At 47.1% G+C, this 25314-nt stretch overlaps 1 protein-coding gene across 1 annotated transcript in view; it reads right to left on the reverse strand.

Moving 5' to 3' along the window:
* ARHGEF15 (Rho guanine nucleotide exchange factor 15) overlaps positions 1–25314 on the reverse strand; it is a 100601-nt gene that overhangs the window by 35755 nt on the left and 39532 nt on the right. Inside the window, exons 2-4 of the mRNA XM_032234482.1 lie at positions 8369–8805; positions 5930–6769; positions 3452–3512 (exon numbers count right to left, since the gene is read on the reverse strand). Of these exons, the coding sequence (XP_032090373.1) occupies positions 3452–3512; positions 5930–6769; positions 8369–8756 (1289 nt within the window). The 5' untranslated portion in view covers positions 8757–8805. The remainder of the gene's footprint in view (positions 1–3451; positions 3513–5929; positions 6770–8368; positions 8806–25314) is intronic.

Genomic DNA, 25314 nt, shown 5'->3' on the forward strand with positions numbered 1-25314 from the left:
ATCTAATCCCCCATTCTTGTGTCAAACAAACAATAATCAAAATCCATATTCTTGAAGACTTTTGGAAACCTCTTTTTTAAAAATATAACTTTCTCTCAGTCTGTATAAATCAGTTATTTAAGAAGAATACAATGAATAACTGACAGATTATATTTCAGGAAGCCGAAGACATGATCGAGCATGCTGAACAGTGGCACTTCCTGTGGGAGAAATGGGCTGGTAGGCTTGGCCTACCCATTCTAAGAAGCTCAGGATTTTGCTAAAAGTAAGCAACCCACGCCTCATTGGGTCATTTCAAAGATATTTCCTTACTAAAACAGAGAAACAAGACTGACCACAAGCAGCCAAAAGAGCAGTGAGACTGACTTCTGACTTCCTGCTGGCTTCCCCATGGACTTTCCTTGCAGAAATCTGGCAGGGAGTGGGGGAAATTAACAATCACGTCACCATGGCTAGCACAGCAGTGTGGTGGCGTGGTAGCACTGAAGCAGCCATGTCTTTGCCAAATTTCAATCCCGCAGGAGTCATGGGTGAGAATGACAGAAAGACCGTGGGCAGGCAGAAAGGCAGCGGGAATGACTTCCAATTTCCAGCTGGCTTCCCCATTGACTTTCCTTTAAAGGAAGCTGCCAGGGAGCAATGGAAATGATGATCACTTCACCATGGCTGATTGAGGCAGCACTGAAATGGCCACAATTTTGCCACATTTCAATCTCACAGGAGTCATGTATCCCAGATTGTGAGATTGAGAGATTGAGATTTATTAGATTTATATGCCGCCCTTCTCCCAAGGACTCAGGGCGGCGTACAACAATTAAAAGAAACACATAACATAAAAGTTAAAAAAAAATTAAATGGAATATCCCAAACCCAATTAAAATTGACAATACATTTTTTTAAAAAAATTTCAAATTAAAATTAACAGTGATCAATAATTTATTTTGTTTTGTTCAGGCCAGGCTGGCTTGCTAGAAAAGCCAACTTTTTAGGGCGTGTCAGAAGGACCGGAGGTTGGGGATTATACAAGGCTCTGGGGGCAGCTCATTCCAGAGGGAAGGCGCTCCCACAGAGAAGGCTCTCCCCCTGGGGGTCACTAGCCAACACTGTCTGGCCGACGGCACCCTGAGGAGGCCAACTCTGTGGGATCGCACTGGACGATGGGAGGCTACCGGTGGCAGTAGGTGGTCTCGCAGGTACCCTGGGCCTAAGCCACGGAGCGCTTTAAAGGTCATAATTAGTACCTTGAATCGCACCCGGAAGACAACTGGCAACCAGTGCAGGCCGCCTAAAAGGGGTGTAACATGGGAGCACCTAGGTGCCCCCATGACAACCCGCGCAGCCGCATTCTGGAGCAGTTGAAGCTTCCAGGTGCTCTTCAAGGGCAGCCCCATGTAGAGAGCGTTGTGGTTGCATTCTGTAAATTAGACCATTTGAGGTACACTGATTGAAAAAGTATTGCCCTAGGATACCCTGATTTGCCCAACTGAAGGTTACAGACAATTAGACATGAGAGTTTTAGTAATATATATGGAGCAATGTGCAGCAACTTCTCACAACTGCAGCCAGCCAAATTGTTGAACAAATGGCATGGGAGCACTAGCTAAAATCAGCTTTTACACCATTTTCCTCCTTGTTCAGAAGCAATAAACCCTTTGATCGTTGATAATGAGCACCAGACACTATCAAGATACAATACAGTAATAGGACCATAATTGAGCCCCAAAGTTTATGTTGCTAACTGAGATAGTTATTCACTGAGTTTTCTTCCATTTTACAATCTTTCTTGCCACAGTTGTTAAGTGAATCAGTGCAGTTGCTATATTAGTAACGCGGCTGTTAAGTGAGTCTGGCCTCTCCCTTGACATGGCTTGTCAAAAGGACACAACGACCCCAGGACACTGCAATTGTCATAAATATGAGTCAGTTGCCAAGAGTCTGAATTTTGATCACGTGACCATGGGAATGCTGTTAACAGTCGTAAATGCGACGGTTACATCACTTCCTTCGGTGCATTCGGAGGTGGTATTCAGCCGGTTCGGACCGGTTTACGGTAGTGGAAATCGGGAGGCGGGTGCCCCCACCCGGGCTCTATGCCATCCCATATAGGCACGTTTTCAAGCCAAAGCGCATGCGTGGAAGGCCGAGTGCGTATGCTCACATTTGTGAACCTGTAGGGAAAGTAAGTGAATACCACCCCTGGTGCGGTTCTAACTTCGAACAGAATGGTCGTAAGTCAAGGACTACCTATGTAATGCTCTTCAATGGCTAAATTGACACCTGGTTTGCACGCCCAGGTAAATTTCTCCCTTAGAAAGGTCAGGGAAGGAAACTAGCTAAACCTAGTGAAATTTAGGGATAATAGATATAGTTAAATAAATAATTGATAATGATAATAATGTATACAATATGTAGTGTTATGATAAGTAATGACTGGATATGAATATTGAATGGTACCCAGGAAAGGAAGATTAGAAACCCTTTCAGATTATATACATTATATTATTATTATTATTATCATTATTATTATTATTATCATTATTATTATTATTATCATTATTATTATTAATAATAATAATAATAAAGAATTAAGTTAGATTCAGTTAAGTCTTTTTATTCCTTTTTTAAAAAAAATGAATATTTTTATTTCCCTTTTCATTTTCATAACACACACTCACATGTATACTATACGTAGCCCTATCATATGGTATTAAATAATAATTACATCAGTTCCTCTTGAAGAGGAAGGAGAGACTCCTCTCTCTACAATCCACTCCTCCTTATCTTTCTCATCTTCCCCACGTCACAACACAAATGTAACAAAGGCAACAGTAAAAATATTGGTTTTCTGTCTGGATGGTCTCTTATGACGAGCCGATGGACAGAGAATGGAAGCAGTGAACCTCCTCCCATATTTGGGCATACCAGGGGTTGTGACTTTAAATATGTATGTATGTATGTATGTATGTATGTGTGTATATATATATATGTGTGTGTATGGGTACAATATAAGGAAATGAGATGTAAATTGTAAGCAGTGATTTGGAAAGAAGGATAGGAAACTTTGTTATTAAATATTATGGATGTTTAGCTAGAATAGGACATAAGGATTTAGTGTCATTGGAGGATTTTAGAAATAGTAAATGAAATGCCAGTATGTGGTTATGTATTAAATCTTGGTATATTTTATGATGAAGGACGTTTAAACAATTATAGTCAAATGAAAATGGAGGTATGATGACGGTAACATGTATAAATATCTGAGTTAAAGTACTTGAGTTAATATGAATTATGCTTGATGATTGTGGAAGAGATGCACGAAAGTCTTTTGTAACCAACTGACACACTTTCTACAGTATGTAAAAAAAGGAAGATTTTATGTGTTGTGTTTGTTTTGAAAATTAAAAATAAAAACTTTTTTTAAAAAAAGGAAGGTCAGGGAAGGAACACACACCTGTTGTCTGATTTGTCCGTTTCCGACTCGCTGAAACTGCTCTCTTCATTTTCACAGCCACCTGGAGAGGGAAAAGTTTGTAGACTCAGTGAATCACCAGGAACGGGTTAACAGAAAAGGACATTTAAGTTTATAATACAGACAAGCACAGATTATGGACACTGGGGAAGACTTCGGCACTCCTGTAACACATAAAGCATCTGGCCCTGTTTTCGGTTTGGATTGAGAGGATGGGAGCTACAGTGTAACACTTCTGGAGTGTGAATCAAACACGGGTGGTCTTAAACTTACAACCGATTGTGTAGCAACCCTTGGAATTTACCATGCACTTCCCCAGGGATGCTTATGACCCATTTCTGAAGTTCCAATGGTTGCCCCCTGTCCCCAGCATGGACATGTATGTTCTGACCTAGGCTTCTCCAGTAGCACGAAGCTGAGTCCCCGTCCCGATAAACCCCTTTTATTTAAATTACAGTGAATTCCAATCCAGCAAAGTCTTTCCTCTCCCACAGTCTTTCAAGATGGTTCACAATTGCCGACTTTTATCAGGCTTGGAGAGCAGCCAGGCCGATATCTTTCAGACGCCAAAATACTTGGCAAGAATACAGGAATGGACTAATTGTCTCCTGCAAACTCCACTCCCCTTTTGCTCCTCTTTTATTTCCTCTGGGAGGGGCCATTCATCGTCCACCTGTGGCCTTACTCTCAAGTCGACCCTTGTTCCTTAGATGTTCCTTTGGTCTGGCAACTCTGCGCATGCGCACACTGGGAACAGGCTCCAGCTGTTCTTCTGCCTCATTGATGTCTGACTGCGAAGGTAGCTGATAACTGGCATACGGCCCTGGCTCCTTCTCTGTCTCTGATGCAGAGCCCTCATCAGATCCTTCCCCAGACTCCAAGACCGGCCCATGTTCCTCCCCAACCTCCTCTCTGTCTGAATCTGCTGCCAGATCCACTGGCCGCTATCGGGCCACAACAATGTAGTTTGGGTGTTCGACAACTGGCTTGCATTGACAGCCATTTTACAATGTTGTTTTTTTTTTGCTGAAAACTGGACTTGCGACCATAAGAGGCAGGCTCCAAGATGATCGTAAGTGGAGGACTATGTGCAACTCAAAGTAAATGAGCCAAGCCCCATTATCAGTAAGAGAGGGAACAGATAGATATCCCTCTCCAATCGGATCAGAGATAGTGAAACTTTCCTGAAGGTCTAGAAAACAAGACCTTTGCCCTGTAACAAATGTTTTGAGTCAAAACACATTTTATTTTCGGTTGCCCAGTTTCTAGTCCACAACAGGCTGCTGAGGGAGAAATATTTGGGGAAACGGGAAAGCGTTCCAAGCAGCAAAACTGAGCTGCTGCATTTGAAAAAAAAAAAAAAAGACATTTCAAACTTTGTACTTTTTGAATTGAATGGCCTCTGGTGCTCCTTGCCCCCCCCAGCCAAAAATGCCCCCTCTGGTTTTGGAATCCAGCCCCTCTGAATAGCCCCTTAGCTAAGAAAAACGTGAAAGTGGGTGACCACACAACATCCCTCTTCCCTGCCCTTTCACCACAAATTCACTATTCACTTTCAACTATGTTAAGATGTGTAGACTTCAACTTCCAGAATTCTACAATCAATTACCACAAAACTTCTCAGTTTCAACTACGTTAAGAAGTGTGGACTTCAACTCCCAGAATTCCAAGCCAGCAACCACAAAGTTTCTGTTTCAACTACGTTAAGCTGTGTGGACTTCAACTCCCAGAATTCCACAACCAGCTACCACAACGTTTCTCAATTTCAACCATATGAACATGGATGGACTTCAGTTCCCAGAATTCCACAATTAACTACCCCAACGTTTCTCAATTTCAACCATATGAACATGGATGAACTTCAGTTCCCAGAATCCCACAATTAGCTACCCCAACGTTTCTCAATTTCAACCATATTAACATGGATGGACTTCAGTTCCCAGAATCCCACAATTAGCTACCCCAACGTTTCTCAATTTCAACCATATTAACATGGATGGACTTCAGTTCCCAGAATTCCATAACTAGCTACCACAACGTTTCTCAATTTCAACCATATTAACATGGATGGACTTCAATTCCCAGAATCCCACAATTAGCTACCCCAACATTTCTCAATTTCAACCATATTAACATGGATGGACTTCAATTCCCAGAATCCCACAATTAGCTACACCAACGTTTCTCAATTTCAACCATATTAAGATGGATGGACTTCAGTTCCCAGAATTCTACAATTAGCTACCACAACATTTCTCAATTTCAACCACATTAACATGGATGGACTTCAATTCCCAGAATTCTAAGCCAGCTAAAACAAAGTTTCTGTTTCAATGATATTAAGATGTGTAGACTTCAACTCCCAGAATCCCACAGCCAGCAAAACCGGCTGGGGGAATTCTGGGAGTTGAAGTCCATACACCTTAAAGAAGTTTTACCCCAAGAGGATTCAAATGGTACCTTGACAAGGGCTGTCATCCAGAGGTGAACCTTCCAGAGGTGGAGGCGGCTGAGTTGGCGGAGGAGGGAGACCCTGAGGCAGCAGGGGAGGGGGCTGGGAGGGCGGAGGGGGTGCTGTGCACATCTGGGGGCGAGCCTGAGAAATGGGGAGAGGCGGAGGGGTCTGGGAAGTTGGGGGAGGTGGGGGTGGCTGAGTGGGGGGAGGCAGCATGAGAAAGCCTTCCCCGACACCAAAAGGAGAGACACGGCCAGGAAGCTGATTCATCTCCAGCGGGTATTGGAGGGAACTCCGGCGAGCCGAGGACCCCAAGGAGTTGCGAGGAGGTTTCATGGGGGCTTTGGGTGGGATGGCCGGGGGTAGGAGCTCGCCATCCAGAGAGACGGAGCCACCTCCTTTGTTGCGACGGGGCGGCTTGGGCATCAACGGCGGGCAGCGTAAGGGAAGGGGCTCGGCTGTGGAACGGTAGCTGGTCAGCACGACACCCCCTTCGGGGTGCCCGTTGGTGGACGGCGGGGAGTCAAGGGGCTTTTTGCTTCGGGACAAGCGGCGAGATTTCGGGACCCTGCCCGCTGCGATGGAGGAAGGCTGGGCAGGCGAGGCACCGATTCCCAGGGATTTTTGGAAAGAGGCTCCCCCTTCGTCGGCAGAGGATGAGAGGTCCGAAGCCAGCCCGTTCTCCATCTCCTGCAGCTGGGATGTTGCGGGGACCCAAACCAAAACCATGCCCGGGTTCTGTTGATGGCAAAGGCAGGGGCAGCCGGACGGACAGGACGTGGGAAAATCCACCCCGTTTTGCTCCACCTCCGATAATACAGATGGCTTGGTTTCCTTGCAAAGATCTGTGAGGAAGCAGAGGAAGAGAGAGAATTGTTATTTGTTTTATTTGTTTATTTATACCCCACTTTAACTGCTTTTACAATTCCTAATTTCCCTATAACAACAACCCTGTGAGGTTGCTTGGGCTAAGGCAGGGGTCGGCAACCTTAAACAAAGAGCCACAAAGGTCCTACCCGGAAGCCTCCCATTCAATTCTGGACCAACCAGAAGTCCAGTTTCCTCACCATAGAGTCTCCTCCTAGCACGGCATCCTTTTTCCTTTACCTGTCGTAACTGAAAGCCCTATCAATTGTGGAGCCGACCGGCCAAAGGGAGCCACAGCAGTGGGATGAAAGTGCCACATGTGGCTCCAGAGCTGCAGGTTGCCAACCCCTGGGCTAAGACAAAGACTTGGCTTAGCTCATAGTTACCCAGCCGGCTTTTGTGCCTAGAGCGGGACTAGAACTCACAAACTCCTGGGGATAGACCTAAGGTTGCCCAGCCAACTTTCATACTTAAGGCAGGACTAGAACTCCCAGCCTCGTGGTGATTGGTCCAAAGTCAACCAGCCAGATTTTGAAAATGCTTTAAAAATCTTTAAAAAATAGTTTTTGATGATTGCGCGGCTCACACTTATTTGGAATCGCCAAAGCACATTACCGCCGATCGCCGCCTCCACGCGCTCCCAACCAGCAAACTAATATCCTGAAGCTGACGAGGCTAAGGACATTTGCCAGATGAATACCTGGTAGGTAGAGGCAGAATCCCGCCCCCCTATTTTCCTCCCCAAAAACTAAGGTATCTTATACTCTGGAGCGCTTATACTCCGGAAAATACGGTATGTGATTTTTCTCTACCTAGTGACTTACAATTTTTTAGGATTGCAAGAGCACAGCATTGAAATCTAATCTGCTCGAAGCTGGACTTTGGATTCAAGGATGTCCAGGATCTGCCAAGCAAGCCTGTTTGACAGTGCTGGACTAGGAGTGTGGAGAGTTCTGAATTCTAATCCTGCCTTAGGTGTTGTGGCCCACCAGCAGAGGAACACCTGGAGCCTGTTCCCAGTGTGCGCATGTGCAGAGCTGCCAGGAGAAAAGAACAACTCAGAAATCAGAGTAGACTTGGGAATAAAGCCACAGGTGGACAGTGAATGTCCCCTCTCATAGGAAATAAAAGAGGAGCAAAAGGGGAGTGGGCTTTTGCAGGAAGCAATTTGTTCGTTTGGTCATTAGATTCGTTTCAGGAGTGTGAAGATCTGTCCGTGAATCTCAAAAACTCTGTGCCAAGTCTTTCCTTGCACAGCACTGGGTTTGGAAAATATTTACATGGCAGCTTTCCAAGATAGATAAGGTCTGTAGTCATAAATATTCTTTTGAAATACTGTTTGCCAGGCCTTGCTGAATGTGAATGAGAGGAATTCACATTCGTTTAATAAAAGGGGTTTTCTCGGGACCAGGATTCTGCTTCGTACTTTTTGGGGCAGCCTAAGAACGTTAGGCGTGAAAGCCAGCTGGATGACTTTGAGCCTGATCTAGAAGGAATCTACTAGGATGCATGGCGCCATCCAAAGGATCATAGCAAACTCTACTTTCTTGAACCCTAGTCGAAGCTGGCCTTCTTACCCAATCGATCCAGGATCTCTTTTTCTCCAATGGCTTTTTCTTCCTTGTTCTCATCTTGCTGGCAGCTGGAAGGCGGCGATCGGACACTTTTCCCCGCTTCCTCTTTCTCCGGCGGACTCGTTTGATCGAAGTGGACCACGATCTTGCGAACGGCGCCAGATTTCTGCAGCTTGTGCAAGGGCTGAGCGGTGCCGCCCGGGTGTTCGGTGGCCGGAGAGCGCCCGTCCTTCTCCAGCGGCAAAGGAGGGGTGGGAACCCGGAGCAGCTTGGCGGAGTCCGGCCTGGGGGGCAGGTAAGGACGCGGCCTGGTGGGCGGACGTGGCTTGATAATGCGAGTGGGTTTCTGAGAGGGAGGCGTGGCGGGAGGCAGGGGGTCTAAGGAGGACATCTTCACTCCAGGAAGGTCATCTGGAACAGCTCCTCTGTGGCTTCATTTCCTGCAGGGGAAGGAGAAAAAAATGGCGATATCTAATTGAATCTATGTGCTGTGCCGAAAGGAAGGGGGATGTTATTTTATGACGTTCGAGACCTATAATGTTCCTTGTAATGTCCATATTACATCTGTACAGGGAATCCTCGACTTAAGACTACAATGGAGGCCCAAAGTTTCCATTGCTAAAGCAAGACAGCTGTTGAGTGGGTTATGCCCTATTTTGCGACCTTTTTGACCAGAGGTGTGAAGGTTGCTTCTGTTAACTGAATCATGCCGTTGTTAAGCGAATCAGGAATTCCCCTATTGATCTAGTTCAGTGATGGCTAACCTTTTCCTCCTCGCGTGCCGAAATCATGGACGTGCGCACGCATGCCCACACCCACAATGCGTGCCCACCCCTTGCACATGCACATGTGACTCCCACCCCTACTTGGCCTCCTGCACCACGGGGAGGTGGTGCCGTCACCCTCCCCAGGCTCCGGAGGCGGGAAAACAGCCTCCCCCATGCTCTGGAGGCCCTCTGGATGCCAGAAACAGGCTCATTTCCGGACTTCCAGAACTTCCGGGAGCCCATTTCTTGCCCTCCCAGGCTCCCCTCAAGCCTCTGGGAGGGTGAAACCTTCCTCCCCCAGGTTCATGAAGCCCTCCTGAAGGACAGAAGGGAGGGAGAGATTGGCCCAAAGTCAGAGTTTGCAAACTTTAGAGTGGATCTGAACCTTCTAGTTTCGGCCCAACACTTATCTGTGCTTTAGGTTCTTGTGCAATAGTTTTAGCATGCATTTTTCACGTACTTCTCACATTAAAAAGAAAAAAAAAACAGCAATATAAAAGCCGCAAGAAAAAAAGAAAGAAGTAGCCGACATCCTTCTCAGCTTTTTTGGAGAAATGATTTATATGTATTATTCTATACAGGGGCACGTACAAGAGACGGGGCTTTTTCAGTGGTGGCTCCAGTTCTGTGAATTCCTTTCTAAAAGCCATGAAAGGGCTTTTCCCAAAGTGTTTTTTACAACTGTCTTTTAGTTTGTTGGGGTTTTTTCCCCTCTCTACTAATTTCAATTATGTTCCACCTAAAGACGATAGTCTGCTCTTTAAATGACTGCCTTTTAAACTCTTATTTAAATTGTTGAGCCGGATAATTATTTATATTTATTACTAGCGTAGCTGATACCCCGGTGTTATCTGGGTATTTATTTATACCCGGATAATAATGTCCAGACCAAACACAATTTCTAATGTTGGATTTTCCCCCTTAACAGAGGGAGCCTCCTGTGAACTACTGTGAAGCCATTACCATGACAACTCCACTGCGCTGTACAGTAGAATTTACGGCAGTACAGTAGAAGCCATTTTAAGGCACAACAGGCTGTATCTTAACAGAACACCCACCCCGAGAGGTATTTTTTTCTCCAGAGAGTAAGTCATCTATGTATCAAGTTTTATTGAAATTGCACACACCAAAAGCACTTAGACTTACATTCCGTTTCACAGTGCATTTACAGCCCTCTTTAAGTGGTTTACAAAGTCAGCCTATTCTCCCCAACAATCTGGGTCCTCATTTTATTCATCTCGGAAGGATGGAAGGCTGAGTCAACCTTGAATTATAAATCATCTGTGGGGACAGCCTCTTTCGCTAGAGGCTCTGGCTTGAAATCCTCTTCCTGTCTGTTTATATTTTGTAATTTGTAAATTGCTTTCGAGCTGAGATTTCCCTTCAGAAACTTTTGTTGATGCTCTAATGCAGACAGCATCCCCTGCAATCTGAGATGGACCAGTCCGGTCTATTTTGCCTGCAAGCTTAGAACATTCGTCTGCCCTACATGGACTATACCATTGAAGATACCAGAGGGGGAATAGGTTTAGATTCGAACATTCCTGATTTTTGCAAAGCATGTTATTATTTTTTTCTTCAAATAAAAAACATGGCAAGAATGACAAAAAGAGAGTTTTTTCTTTACAGGTATTGGAAGAAATATCCAGTTCCCAGTTCCCAGTCAGAAGAAAGGCACTGGAGACAAAATGGAAGCTGGACGCTGATTGGAAAGAGGGCCCATTTATTGATGAATCAGAACCACCAACCACATGTGATTCTGGAAGCTGACAAGATGGAGTTGAGAGTGGGGTTTTTTATACCTTCTCTTGGGCTTTGCACTTGAGCTTCCTGTTCCTGTACAAGAACATGCATTCTATTTGCTTTTGTCGGACTCTCATGGGCTCCATGTACAAATCTTAGGAGTTTGTCTGAGCTACGTTTGTTTGAAGTTTCGGCTGATAGAATGAAGGGGCTTTTTTGGCAATTCCTATTGTGGCTGAGGGCTAATCCTACCCTTATTGGATCTTGGGTGAGGGTATTTGCTTATGAATAGAGCTATCCATCTCTTAAGTGCTGACATTTGCGGTGGGCTATTAAGGAAGGTGGAGGCTGCTTTCCAAGAGCATGTTTCTCCTTTTCTCTTCCAGGGAAATGTAATATTCTGCCTTTTTAAATCATTTCCTAAAACATTTCATTCTTCTATGACTGAAGGACTGAAGGCTAAAACATATGAAGAACAGTTGCAGGAACTGGGTATGTCTAGTTTAATGAAAAGAAGGACTAGGGGAGACATGATAGCATTCTTCCAATATCTCAGGGGTTGCCACAAAGAAGAGGGAGTCAAACTATTCTCCAAGGCATCTGAGGGTAGAACAAGAAGCAATGGGTGGAAACTAATCAAGGAGAGAAGCAACTTAGAACTGAGGAGAAAATTCCTGACAGGTAGAACAATTAATCGGTGGAACAGATTGCTTCCAGAAGTTGTGAATGCTCCAACATTGGAAGTTTTTAAGAAGATGCTGGATAACCATTTGTCCGAAACGGTGTAGGGTTTCCTGCCTAGGCAGGGGGTTAGACTAGAAGACCTCCAAAGTCCCCTTCCAACTCTGTTATTCTATTCTAATCTAATCTATTCTATTTCTATTCTAGTTCTATTTCTATTTCTATTCTATTTCTATTCTATTTCTATCCTATTTCTATTCATATTTCTATTCTATAATATTTCTTCTATTCTATTCTATTTCTATTCTATTTCTAATCTATTCTATTCTATTTACATTCTATTCTATTCTATTTCTATTCTATTTCTTTTCTATTTCTATTCCTTTTCTATTTCTATTCCTATTCTATTTCTTTTCTATTTCTATTTCTATTCTATTTACATTCTATTCTATTTCTATTCTATTCTATTCCTATTCTATTTCTTTTCTATTTCTATTTCTATTTCTATTTCTATTCCTATTCTATTTCTTTTCTATTTCTATTTCTATCCTAGGAGAGGGGTGGGTGCTAACTTTCTACACAGGATTCCCTTCCTTTTCATTCCATTTGGTACTGAACTACCCCTCCCACTATTGGAAGGAAAATCTATCTAGTTCCATTCCAAGCTGGGGAAAAGACATGGAGGCTGATTGGAAAGAGTGTTTATTGATGAAGCAGAACCACTGGTAGTGTGTGGTTCTGGGACAGCTGACCAGTGGTGGTATTCAGCTGGTTCGGGCGAATCAATAGTGGCGACCTGCCTGGATGCTATGCTGTCCTATTTAGCCTCATTTTCTAACCCACACGCATTCGTGCAAGGCCCCACAGGGGAGCAAAGCATTTTTGGTGCGTGGGGAACCGGTGGTAAAATTATGCAAAACCCACCTCTGCAGCTGCCCCACAACTAAACACTGCTGGTGATTCTGCTTCATCAATAAATCAACTATTAAAGAACATGCTCTTGTACAGGAACAGGAAGCTCAAGTGCAAACTCCAAGAGAATGCATACCCCCCCTCTCAACTCCATGTGGTCAGCTGCCCAGAATCCCACATGCTTAATGGTTCTGCTCAGTGGAAGGTTTCAAAATTTTTTAGAACCTCTTCTGTAGGTGTGGCCTGCTTTGTGAGAGTGGCTTTCTGGCCATGTGATCGGGTGGGAATGGCTTGGCAGTCATGTGACTGGGCGGGTATGGCCAATCTGTAAAATGTGGTGAAACCCACTTAACAACGCTCTTGCTTAGCAATCAAAATATTGGCTCAGAATCTCTGGCATATGAAGCACGCAAGTCTTAAAGCTGTCAAGTTACAAGAACCTTGCACCCCTAACCTTTTAGAAAAAAAAACCCCAGGGGTGTTCAAACTTGACAGCTTTAAGACTTGTGGACTTCAACTCCCAGAATTCCTCCTCTCTGTAAAAACTGCAAACAAAGGAAGCCATTACCTGAAGCAATTCTTTGCGGTACTTTCTTGGGATTTTTATTCCTTTCCCTCTCAATCAAATACTCTGTCAATAAGAGTAGTCGGTTGATAGATGGAAGAGTATAATTCAAAATTAGCTAAACCTAGTTAAATCCATTGGTAATAGGTATAGTTAAATAAAAATTGATAATGATAGTAATGTATACAATGTTGAGCCGTTATTGACAGAGTATTTGATTGAGAGGGAAAGGAATAAAAATCCCAAGAAAGTACCGCAAAGAATTGCTTCAGGTAATGGCTTCCTTTGTGCGGACGGGAGGGGGGAGGGAGCTGGAATTGGTTCTAAACGGCACTGTAGATTTGTGGAACCTCTTCTATAGAAGAGGTTAGAACTGGCAGGGACCCACCCCTGGTTCTGCTTCATCATTAAACCATCTTTTCAATCAGTCTCCAAGTTTCCAGTGTCTTTCTCCCAGCTTGGAATGGAACCAGGTGGATTTTTTTTTCTTCCAACCCCACGTTGTAACTTGCGCACAAATTCTCCCGGCCTTTATCCCTGGAGATGCCGAACACGGAATCCTATCAATTATTATTATTATTATTATTATTATTATTATTATTATTATTATTATTATTTGTACAGTCTACAATCTTTCATCGCCATCTTGCAAGCCAAGGCAGGGAAATCTCAGCGGCAGGCTGCGACACAACTCAGAGGGATGAGGCCTGCGATCCGCTGGGAGCCAAATTCCTTGCAAAGCTGGAAACGGGGTTAATTCCTCGGCAAGGGTTCGCCCATGCACGATCCTTCCGATTCATCGCTTGGAATGGACCTCTGCAATCTCGTTTATTTCTGCCCTGTTTTCTGGCAGCACGTCCTGCCCTGTAGTTAACTGGCTCTCCCTCCTCCTGCCAAACTTTCCCAGGGTGCGGCTCTCGCACGCCCATCCAGCTGGGAGAAACTGCGTTCAGCCTGGTCAGAGCCCCGGCGAGAAGCTGAGAAACTGAAATGAAACGTAAACCAAACAGCAGCATCTTTCATGCCCTGGAATGAGCATCACCTGCTGCGGAAGACCTTTTGGGAAAACAACCTTCAGGTTTCTAGCCCTCAAGGAATCTTATCAGAAAAAGATTAAAGGCCTGGGTACTGAGGGGCAGAAGACATGGGTTTTGCAACGTCAAGCAACACAGCTGAACTTGATTTATTTTCTCTCTTTTAAAATGAGGCTCAGGTTTATTAGCTGTTAACATTCCCAAAAAAATATTGTTAGCACAAATTGGGGTTTGTTTATCTCTCTTGTGACCTCCAAATAACCCTTTTCCTTTCAATTACGTCTCTTTTAACATCAGGCCTCATTTTAAGGAACACGTGTGATTTTATGGGATGCAAATATGTGTTTGACTACATACGGCTGATTTCCTGTGCGAATGGAGGGAGCAGGGTAAGTGGCAGGGCAGCATCTAGGCCTAAAACCAGTGTTTCTCAAACTTGGTGACTTTAAAGTCCTGTGGACTTCAACTCCCAGAATCCCCCAGCCAGCTGGCTGGGGGATTCCGGGAGTTGAAGTCCACAGGATTTAAAGTCGCCCAGGTTTAAGGTTTAAGGTTTAAGGTTTAAGGTTTATTGGGATTTATATGCCGCCCTTTTCCCTGAGGGGACTCAGGGCGGCTTACAACCACAGGGGAGGGGGGTGCAAGGTCAGAAACAAACAATATGTGCACAAAGAAAAAATAATAAAACACAACTTTCATTCAGCAATCAAACACTCGGGCGGGTAATTGGAACCTATCCCCAGGCCTGCTGGGAGAGCCAGATCTTGAGGGCTGCGCGGAAGGTCTGGATAGTGGTGAGGGTACGGATCTCCATGGGGAGCTCGTTCCACAGGGTCGGGGCAGCAACAGAAAAGGCTCTCCTCCGTGTGGTCGCCAGTCGACATTGACTGGCAGATGGGATTCGGAGGAGGCCCAATCTGTGCGATCTAATTGGTCGATTTAGGGAGGTAATCGGCAGAAGGCGGTCTCTCAAGTACCCAGATCCACTACCATGGAGTGCTTTAAAGATGGTCATCAGTATCCTGAAGCGCACCCGGAGACCAACAGGTAGCCAGTGCAGCTCGCGGAGGACAGGTGTAACGTGGGCGAACCGCGGTGCGCCCACTATCACTCGCGCGGCTGCATTTTGGACTAGCTGTAGTCGCCGGATGCACCTCAGGGGCAACCCCATGTAGAGCCCATTGCAGTATTCCAGTCTAGAGATCACAAGGGCTCGAGTGACTGTTGTGAGAGCCCCCCGGTCTAGGTAGGGCCGCAACTGGCGGACCAGGCGAACCTGGGCAAATGCCCCCCTGGTCACAGCCGACAGCTGGTGATCAAAAGTCAGCTGTGGATCCAGGAGGACTCCTAAGTTGCGGACCCTATCTGAGGGGTATAAAATTTGACCCCCCAGCCTAAGCGTTGGTGTATTAGCCAAATTATTGGGGGGGAAGCACAACAGCCACTCGGTCTTATCCGGGTTGAGTACCAGTTTGTTAGCACTCATCCAGTTCTTAACGGCCTCCAAACCCTGGTTCATCACGTCCACCGCTTCATTGAGTTGGCACGGGGCGGACAGATACAATTGCGTATCGTCCGCATATTGATGGTATTTTATCCCGTGCCTCCGAATGATCTCGCCCAGCGGTTTCATGTATATGTTAAATAGTAGGGGGGATAGGCCCGAACCCTGAGGTACCCCACATGTTAGGGGCCTCAGGGACGATCTCTGCCCCCCGACCAACACCGACTGCGACCTGTCCGAGAGGTAGGAGGAGAACCACCGCAGAACAGTGCCTCCCACTCCCACCTCCCGCAGTCGTCGCAGAAGGATACCATGGTCGATGGTATCGAAAGCCGCTGAGAGGTCAAGGAGAACCAGGATGGACGCATAGCCTCCATCTCTGGCCCTCCAGAGATCATCGGTCAATGCGACCAAAGCGGTTTCTGTGCTGTAACCAGGTCTGAAGCCGGACTGGAAGGGGTCAAGATAGCTAGTTTCCTCCAAGGCCCGTTGAAGCTGAAAGGCCACCACTTTCTCGACAACCTTCCCGATAAAGGGAAGGTTGGAGACAGGACGAAAGTTGTTTAAGATGGCTGGATCTAACGATGGTTTCTTCAGGAGGGGTCTCACCACCGCCGTTTTAAGTACGGCGGGGAAGTGCCCCTCCCGAAGAGAGGCGGTGACAACCGCCTGGATCCAGCCATGCGTCACCTCCCTGCTGTTAGCCACCAGCCAGGAGGGACACGGGTCCAAAATACAAGTGGAGGCACTTACAGCTTGAATGGCCTTGTCCACATCCCCAGAGGCAACTTCCTGGAACTCAACCCAGAGCTGATGTAACAAATGATCCTCCTGTGACTCAGCTGGACCTACTGCGGTGGAGTCCAAGTCCGATCGAAACCGAGCTACTTTGTCCGCCAAGAATTGAGCATAATCCTCAGCCCTACCCTGCAAGGGGTCTCCCGCATCCCTCCTATTGAGGAGGGAGCGGGTTATCCTAAACAGGGCGGCTGGGCGCGACTCGGCGGACGCAACCAAGGCAGAAATATATGATCTTTTTGCGGTTCTTAATGCTCGGACATAGTCCTTGGTGCAGGTAGTGAAGAGTGCTCGGTTCGCCTCGGACCTATCGGACCTCCACTGGTGCTCTAGGCATCTCCTCCGGCGTTTCTTCTCCCGGAGTTCCTCGGTGAACCAGGGAGCTCTCCGGGATCCACTGACCCGGAGGGGCCGTAGTGGCGCAATCCGGTCGAGAGACTCCGACGCCGCCGAGTACCAGGCGGCAGCCAGAGTCTCTGCCGAACTGTGGGCGAGAGTATCAGGAATAACCCCAAGCTCCGTCTGGAACCTCAAAGGGTCCATAAGTCGCCTGGGGCGGAACCACCTGGTCGGTTCCTCCTCCCTACGGTGGGGGTTTGGCCTCCGGAAGTCAAGCCTCAGTAGGCAATGGTCTGACCACGACAGGGGTATGATCTCATTACCCTTCAGACCAAGATCACACATCCACTGCTCCGAGAGAAATACGAGGTCGAGCATGTGACCCGCTGCATGGGTTGGGCCCCGAATTACTTGGGTCAAGCCCATGGCTGTCATGGAAGCCATGAACTCCTGCGCCCCATCAGAGCGTTCACCGAGCGATGGCAAGTTGAAATCCCCCAGAACTATAAGCCTGGGGAACTCAACCGCCAGCTCGGCTACTGACTCGAGGAGCGAGGGGAGGGATGCTGCAACGCAGTTGGGAGGCAGGTACGCTAGCAGCAAACCCACTTGACCCTTGAGGTCCAACTTTATCAGCAGAGACTCACACCCGACAAGCTCCGGAGCAGGGACCCTACGAGGTAACAGAGACTCCCGGATTACAATAGCCACACCGCCACCCCTTCCCTGGGCTCTCGGCTGATGAAGCACCTGAAATCCCTCTGGGCACATCTCTACAAGGGGACTCCTCCTTCTGTGCCCAGCCAGGTTTCAGTAATACATGCCAGGTCTGCCCTCTCGTCAACAATTAAGTCCCGGACGAGGGGAGCTTTGTGAACAACAGACCTGGCATTTAGCGACAACAGCCTGAGACCAGGGTCCTGACTACTCGCGCCATCTGGTCTTGGAGTGGGACTCCTAGGGCCGGAAGGAGGGATCTCTGTAATGTAGCGAACCCTCCTTCCCCGGTAATGGCCAGCCCTAAGGTCCCCGCCGTATCTGCCTCTCCCTGTCACGACCGCTATGCTCCGACCCACTCCCATGTCCATGGTCCCCCCAACCACCCCGGTACCCCCCGCCTTCCCCAGCAGGTCCTCCGAGTCAAACATTCTCATTTATCCACACTAACAATTCCCACGTAAAAATTTAAAACATATAAAATACAAGGGTAACAATTACTAAAAGTGGGCCATTCATTCAAGTCCAGCCAACTCCCATACACTCAACATACTATTTAAAATTGCGCAGCTATAATATATAATAATATGGAAACAGTGGAGGAAGCGATGGTCTGCTCCTCTCCCTTCTTATGTCCTGGGGAAATGTCCTTAGCCACCAAATCAAAAGTACGTAGTATATAAGGTGGCTGTATACGAATAAGATTGAATGTAAAGCTCCAAAGTTCGTAAACGGTAGCCATGTAGTCCTACCCCACTGGTGGAGGTTAGCGGGCTGTATGTTCAAAAGTCTCTTTCCCAAAGATGTATAAAGGCCCCAATGTAGGAGACCAGGGTTCGAGGCTGACTTGCACCGCTCTTGCAAATGGAAGGAAAAATGCTGATATTTTCGAGGCTCAGTTCTTGTCCCTGCAGCCGCCATCCTCTATCGCTCCCTGTTGAGAAACACTGCCTAAAACCCTGTCATTGGATTTGGTAGCTCAGTGCACCAAAACTTGGAAGATACAGGTAACCCTCAACTTACAACTGTTCAAAGTTACAATGGCACGGGGGGGGGGGGAGTGATTTATGGCCGTTTTTCACCCTTACCACCAGCAGTGAGATTCACTTACCTTCCCTACCAGTTCGCAAATGTGAGCGTGCTTGCACGCACGCTGGCTTTGCTCACACACATCGCATCTGTGCACCACTTTCTGTCCATGTGCAGCGCTCGCGCATTACATCGGGGCGGGTGGGTGGAGCCTCCCGCAGCGGCCGCCACCGGTTCGCCCAAACTGGAGAAAGAACCACCTCTGCTTACAACAATTGCAATGTCCCCGTGGTCATGTCAACCAAATTCAGCGCTTGGCAACGGTTTAACTGTTTAACTCTTTATTAAATTTATAGGCCGCCCAATCCCAGAGGACTCCGGACGGCTTACAGAAACAGAAATTAAGAGAAAAACAGATAAGAACACGACAAATTTAAAAAGACACAACATGCACCCAATCTAAGCGGGGCTGGACCTCAATTCAGAGGGCAACAGCCCCAGGCCTGCCGGAATAGCCAGGTCTTAATAGCTTTTCGGAAGGCCATGAGAGTGGGTAGGGTCCGGATCTCTGGGGGTAGCTCGTTCCATAGGGCCGGAGCAGCAACAGAGAAGGCCCTACTCCGAGGCGTCGCCAGCCGGCATTGTCCAGCTGATGGCACCTGGAGAAGGCCCATCCTGTGCGATCTTATCGGTCTTAGGGAGGTGTGCGGCAGAAGACGGTCTCGAAGATAACTGGCTCACCTTTACGACCGTTGCCGTGTCCTGTGGTCACGCAAACCCCCATTTTGCGACCTTCTGACAAGCAACCGCCTAAAAGGAAACCAGGTTCACTTCAACGACAGTGTTACTAATTTAACCACTGCAGCGGTTCAGTCCACAACGGCGGCAAGGAAGGCGGTAAAACGGAACAAAATTCACTTCACAAGGGTCTCGCTTAGCGAGATGGCCAAATTTGGGGCTGGTTATACTCTGATGATTATTAAGTAGAAATGTTAACATCTCTTAGATTGTCTTAGATTTTTAATGTCTATCTTGTTAACACGTAACTAACCAATTTTGGGACTGAGGAAAAAGACCTATAAATCTTATTAATAAATTTTTGTTTAAAGATGGTTATAAAGGTATAATCTCGTGTGGGCCTGTGGAGAGGAGAGGTGAGATAAACACTAAATAATTTTTAGTCAACTACAATAATAACAAAGAAATGTCAATGGATATTTAATGATACATACAGGTGTGTTGGGGGGGGAATGCTTAGATATCTTACTTAACTGAATCTGTTTCAGAATATGTTATAAAGATGTAATGTTATTGGAGGTTTATTGAAACTGCAAATGAATGCCGATGGTGGTTGTATCTTTAAATACAAATAAAAATATGTTTAAATAACTGTAATTAAATGAGAATTGTGGTACAGGGACAGTAAAATACATAAATTTTCTTTTTTGATTTAAAATGTACAACTCACGTATGTGTAAGGATTATGGAAGAAACGCACGGAATGTACTTGTAACCAATTGATACACTTTCTACAAGATGTAACGAAGGATGATTCTTTTTTTTTGAGTGTGTTTTTGTTTAATTAAAACAATTAAAAAATTTCCAAAACAGAAAAAGAAATTCGGGGCTGGATCGTGGTTGTACGTTGAGGACTTCCTATATTGCTTTTTTTTAAAAAAACAAACTCCAATCTACAAGTAATTGGTTTCCAATAACTTTATCACATCAGGCGTATGTGCCTTCACAACAGTGGTGGGTTTCAAAAATTTTTGGAACCTCTTCTGTAGGTGTGGCCTGCTTTCCGGGTCCACTGGTGGAACCTCTTCTAACCGGTTCGGTAGATTTGACGAACCGGTTCTACCGAATAGGTGCGAACTGGTAGGAACCCACCTCTGCTTCACAAGCACTAAATAAAATAATTTCAGGCTGGATGGGGCTGGGAAAAAAAAAATGCAGCGCTCTCCTCTCCCCCCCCCCTTCCAACTTCTTCCTCCCACCCAGCAGATGAATTCCCAGCCTGCCCATTCTGTTCCAACGGAGGACGGGGGTGGGTGGGGGGGATTTCAACACCTTACCGTTGCAAGCCGAGAGGATTGCTGGGGGAAGACTGACAAAATATTCTCCTCGGTTGAGCTGAGATGGCTACAAGAATGAACTCAAGACAGCTGCTCCCACAGGAGACAGTTGGGGGATGTCAGCTGCCCCGGGGTGTGTGTGTGAGAGAGAGATATTTTTGGCCCAGCCACAGGGGTGGAGAAACTCGGGATTAGTGTCTGAAGACTGGGTCAAGAAATAGAACAAGGGAGGCAAAGATTCAGCACGGCTGCAGGGAAGGGAAGCTGAGGTGACTGGTCGGCAACTGGCGGCCCTTCAAATGAAAACCGGCCCCAGTATAAATCCTATAGGACCATTCCCTTTGGTTTATTGATTCAAAGAGAGGAGTTAAGACTCTGGAGGGACGCAGAAAAACATCTTAAGTAAGGGCATATCACCCTCATTTTGGAAAGGTGCCAGATTGTGAACTACTATGCCATCAATGGCCAATAGGATTTGCACCTCACATGGTGTATAAATGGGGCATAGTATTTGTTCTGACCGAGGCTTCCCAAGAGCCGGAAGCAAACTCCTTGTCCTGACAAAAACCCCTTTTTATTAATTGACTGTGAATTCTACTCATTCACATCCACATCAAAGTCTTTCAAGGGAGGATTTATAGTCACAGACCTTATCTGGCTCGATAAAGCCAGATATCTGCAAAACCTGGTAAGGAGTCTCGCGAACCAATGAAGCGAATTAATTTACTCCTGCAAACTCCACTCCCCTTTTGCTCCTCTTTTATTTCCTTTGGGAGGGGCCATTCATTGTCCACCTGTGGCCTTACTCCCAAGTCGACCTCTGTTCTTTAGCTGTTCCCTTCGTCTGACAACTCTGCATATGCGCACACTGAGAACAGGCTCCAGCTGTTCCTCTGCCTCACTGATGTCTGAAGGCAGCTGCTAACTGGCAGATGGCTCTGGCCCAGGGGTGGGTTTCAACCGGTTCGCGGCGGTCCCCACGAACCGGTTGGTCGGCGAACCCTGAAGTAAGTAACTTCCGGGAACGGCGAAGGGCCCACCCGCCCGCCTGTGTTCCTTACCCGGTTTTGACGAGTTCTGCACTTTCACACATGTGCAGGATGCATACAGCGCCTGCGCGATCCTCCAGGAGCAGCTGGAGCATCTCACAGACGCTAATACGCATGCGTGCGCTGCACGTGTGCACGAGGACGCCGCCGGCCCCCTTCCAACCGAACCGGTTGGAATGGGGCGAGAAACCCACCCCTGCTCTGGCCCCATCTCTGCCTCTGACACAGAGCCTTCATCAGAGTCTTCCCCAGACTCCAGGACTGGCCCAGGTTCCTCCCCAACCTCCTCACTGTCTGAATCTGCTGCCAGGCTAACACAGTATTCACCCCTCAGTGTGATGGCGAGGTCCCACAAGTGTATGCGCCCCGCCCCCTGCGTATGCGCCCTCCCCTCTCCTCGCCCAGTTTTGGCTTCCAGGTTGGTGCAGGAAACGTGCCAGGTGAATCACTGCCGTTGCGAAGTTAGCCACACAGTTGTTAATTTGGCTTCCCCGTTGACTTTGCTGGTCAGAAGGTGGCAAAAACGGATCACGTGACGCCCCAGGACACTTCCCCCCGTCATAAATGTGAGTCAGCTGTTCAAGCATCTGAATTTTGAGCACACGACCAGGGGGGATTCTGCAACGGACATCAGGGAGAGAAACGGTCATAAGAGCCGTGGTGGCGCAGGGGTTAGAGCGCAGTACTGCAGGCTACTTCTGCTGAGTGCCGGCTGCCCGGAATTTGGCAGTTCGAATCTCACCAAGCTCAAGGTTGACTCAGCATCCCATCCTTCCGAGGTGGGTAAAATGAGGACCCAGATTGTTGGGGGCAAATAGGCTGACTCTATAAACCGCTTAGAGAGGGCTGTAAAAGCACTGTAAAGCAGTATATAAGTGCTATTGCTATAAGTCATCTATTTCAGGGCTGCTGTTATAACTTCGTGAACGGTCACTAAAAGGAGGATTCTATCGACCACGTTTTGGTACACTGGGGTGCCAAATTCAACAACATGATTTTAGGCCTAGAGGCTGACCCTCCACCTACCCTCCCTCCCTGGATCCCAGCAACCATTTCTCCCAGTGGTGAAATGTAATTTTTTTTTACTACCGGTTCTGTGGGTGTGGCTTGGTGGGGCGTGGCTTTGTGGGGGTCATGTGACTGGGTGGCCATGGCTATGTAGTCATGTAATACAGAAACTCACTGTAACAATGAACTGCTGGAGCAGGGTTAGACTAGATGAGCTCCAGGTCCCTTCCAGCCCTGGATTATCCTCTGAATCTGAGTCTAGTGCCAAGTTTGTACTCCTTCCTTCCTCTCTTTTCCCTCCCTCCCTCCCTCTCTTTCTCTCTCTTTCTTTCCTTCCTTCCTTCCTTCTTTCCTTCCTTCCCTCTTTCTTTCTTTCTTTCTTCTTTCTTTCTCAGCACACATGCGCACAGACCCATTTTTGGCTTAGCAGGCCTCAGGGAAGCCTGCTGGGAGCAAAAACGGGCCCCCGCCACCCCCACGTTTCCGGAGAACCTATAGTAAAAATAATGCTTAAATTTTTTTTTTTAAAAAAGTTCTGAAGATCATCTGTGTGACGCATGATCACCAGTTCTGTGAACTAGTAGTATTTTTTTACTACCGGTTCGGGCGAACCGGCCCGAACCGGTAGCATTTCACCCCTGATTTCTCCCCATTCAGACATGCTGGGGGGGGGAGGGGAACGGGGGACGAGAATGTAAAGCTGATACCGTAGAAGGAAATGCTTTCTTCCTTCAACCTCTGGAGAACTCTGCTCTGTCTGCCACCATAGCTCCATTTTGAAGGAGGAGGAACAATATGTTGTGGCCCACCAGTGGAGCTCGCAGAAGAGTCGGACGGTGAGGAGGTGGAGGAGGAGCATGGGCCAGTCCTGGAGGCTGGGGAAAGCTTGGAGGAGGACTCTGTATCAGAGGCAGAGACGGGAGCAAGGCCTTTAGAGTGAGGCAGAGGAACACCTGGAGCCTGTTCCCAGTGTGCGCATGTGCAGAGCTGCCAGGAGAAAAGAACAACTCAGAAATCAGAGTAGACTTATGAATAAAGTCACAGGTGGATGGTGAATGGCCCCTCCCATGGGAAATAAAAGAGGAGCGAAAGGAGAGTGGGCTTTTGCAGGAAACAATTGCTTCGTTCGGTCATTAGATTCATTTCAAGAGTGTGAAGGTCTGTCCGTGAATCTCAGAGACTCTGTGCTCGGTCTTTTCTTGCACTGTACCACATTTGGAAAATATTTACATGGCAGCTTTCCAAGATAGATAAGGTCTGTGTTCATAAATATTCCTTTGGAAGACCATTTGCCAGGCCTTTGCTGAATGTGATTGAGGGGGATTCACATTCGTTTAATAAAAGGGGTTTTTTGTTGGGACCAGGAATCTGCTTCATGCTTTTTGGGGAAGCCTAGGTCCGAACACAATGGCCGATAAAACCCGCCACAGGGTGGAATGAAGCATTCAGGAAAAGAGGCTCTTTAGAGACAGTAAACCAGTGTTTCTCAACCTTGGTGACTTTAAGTCCTATGGACTTCAACTCCCAGAATCCCCCAGCCAGCATAACTGGCTGGGGAATTCTGGGAGTTGAAGTCCACAGGACTTAAAGTCACCAAGGTTGAGAAACACTGCAGTAAATGCTAGCCGGAAGTCCCCGTTTAAGGCTAGAACAGGAAAGAGAAGAACAAGTCCCCTGCCTATTGAAAGGGCGTCATTAGCTTTATTTATCTGTCAGGATCTGCTCTGAGGAGTAACAGAGTTGGAAACAGGAGCATCGGCAAAGTATCAAGGTTGCCATGGCGACCTCTCCCCCCATCCACCCACCCGAGTGGTACCTTGAGATTTCCAAATGAGGAATGACTTCCTTGACAGCTGTTTGGGGGTGGGATGGTTTAACCGAACAACCTGAAATCTCTGCAATGGGGCCTGTCTGGCTCAATTTCTGCCTGTGATTACTCTGAAGGAGTTTTTTTTTACACCCAGTTGCTCAGCCTACTACAGCGAGGCCCTGGAAGCTGCAGAATTCACAGCCAAATCTATGCGGGGAGCCGATGGCGGAGAAAGAGAAAGACTCCGATTCCCAGATTTTTCAGTTTTAGGTTTGTTTTTTTTAAATTTGCACAGAGGAGTTATGCTCTGGTGCAGGGGTGCCAAATTCAACCCTCCCCCCAGGGCCGGATCCAGACCGCGGGGTGCTTAGATCTGTCCCCAGGGGGTGATTTAGAAACAGCGAACAACGGGCCCATGGCTCTCCCGAGCTCCGTTTTCACTGGCAGAGAGTTGCGGCAAGCCGTCGCAGCTGAAAACGGAACTCGGGAGCCATATTTCGCTTGTGCTGACACGAGTGACGGCAAGCTGGCCATGCACCCTCTCTCCCCCCACCCCCTCCAATGTCAAACACCACCCTGATGCGGCCCTCAATGAAATTGACACCCCTGCTCTGGTGCAATTGGCAAAGCCGCTTGGAACCCTTTCGAAAGTGTGCAGAAATTCAGGTTTTTAACGGCAGTGATTCATAGCAATAAAGTTATTTATTATCTTTATTACAGAGCCAGTTTGGTCTAGTGAGAGCCAGTTTGGTCTAATAGTGGTTAAGTCACCAAGCTATCAAAGCAGGAAACTACCTGTGTTTCCCCGAAAATAAGACAGGGTCCTGTTTTCTTTTGACACCCCAGCCCCCGAAATAAGCACTTGGCCTTATTTTAGGGGAGGTCTTATTATTTTTGAGGTGCAGGAGGTGGTGAGCA

This window comes from Thamnophis elegans, chromosome Z (assembly GCF_009769535.1).
Source record: "Thamnophis elegans isolate rThaEle1 chromosome Z, rThaEle1.pri, whole genome shotgun sequence".
Taxonomy (NCBI): Eukaryota; Metazoa; Chordata; class Lepidosauria; order Squamata; family Colubridae; genus Thamnophis; species Thamnophis elegans.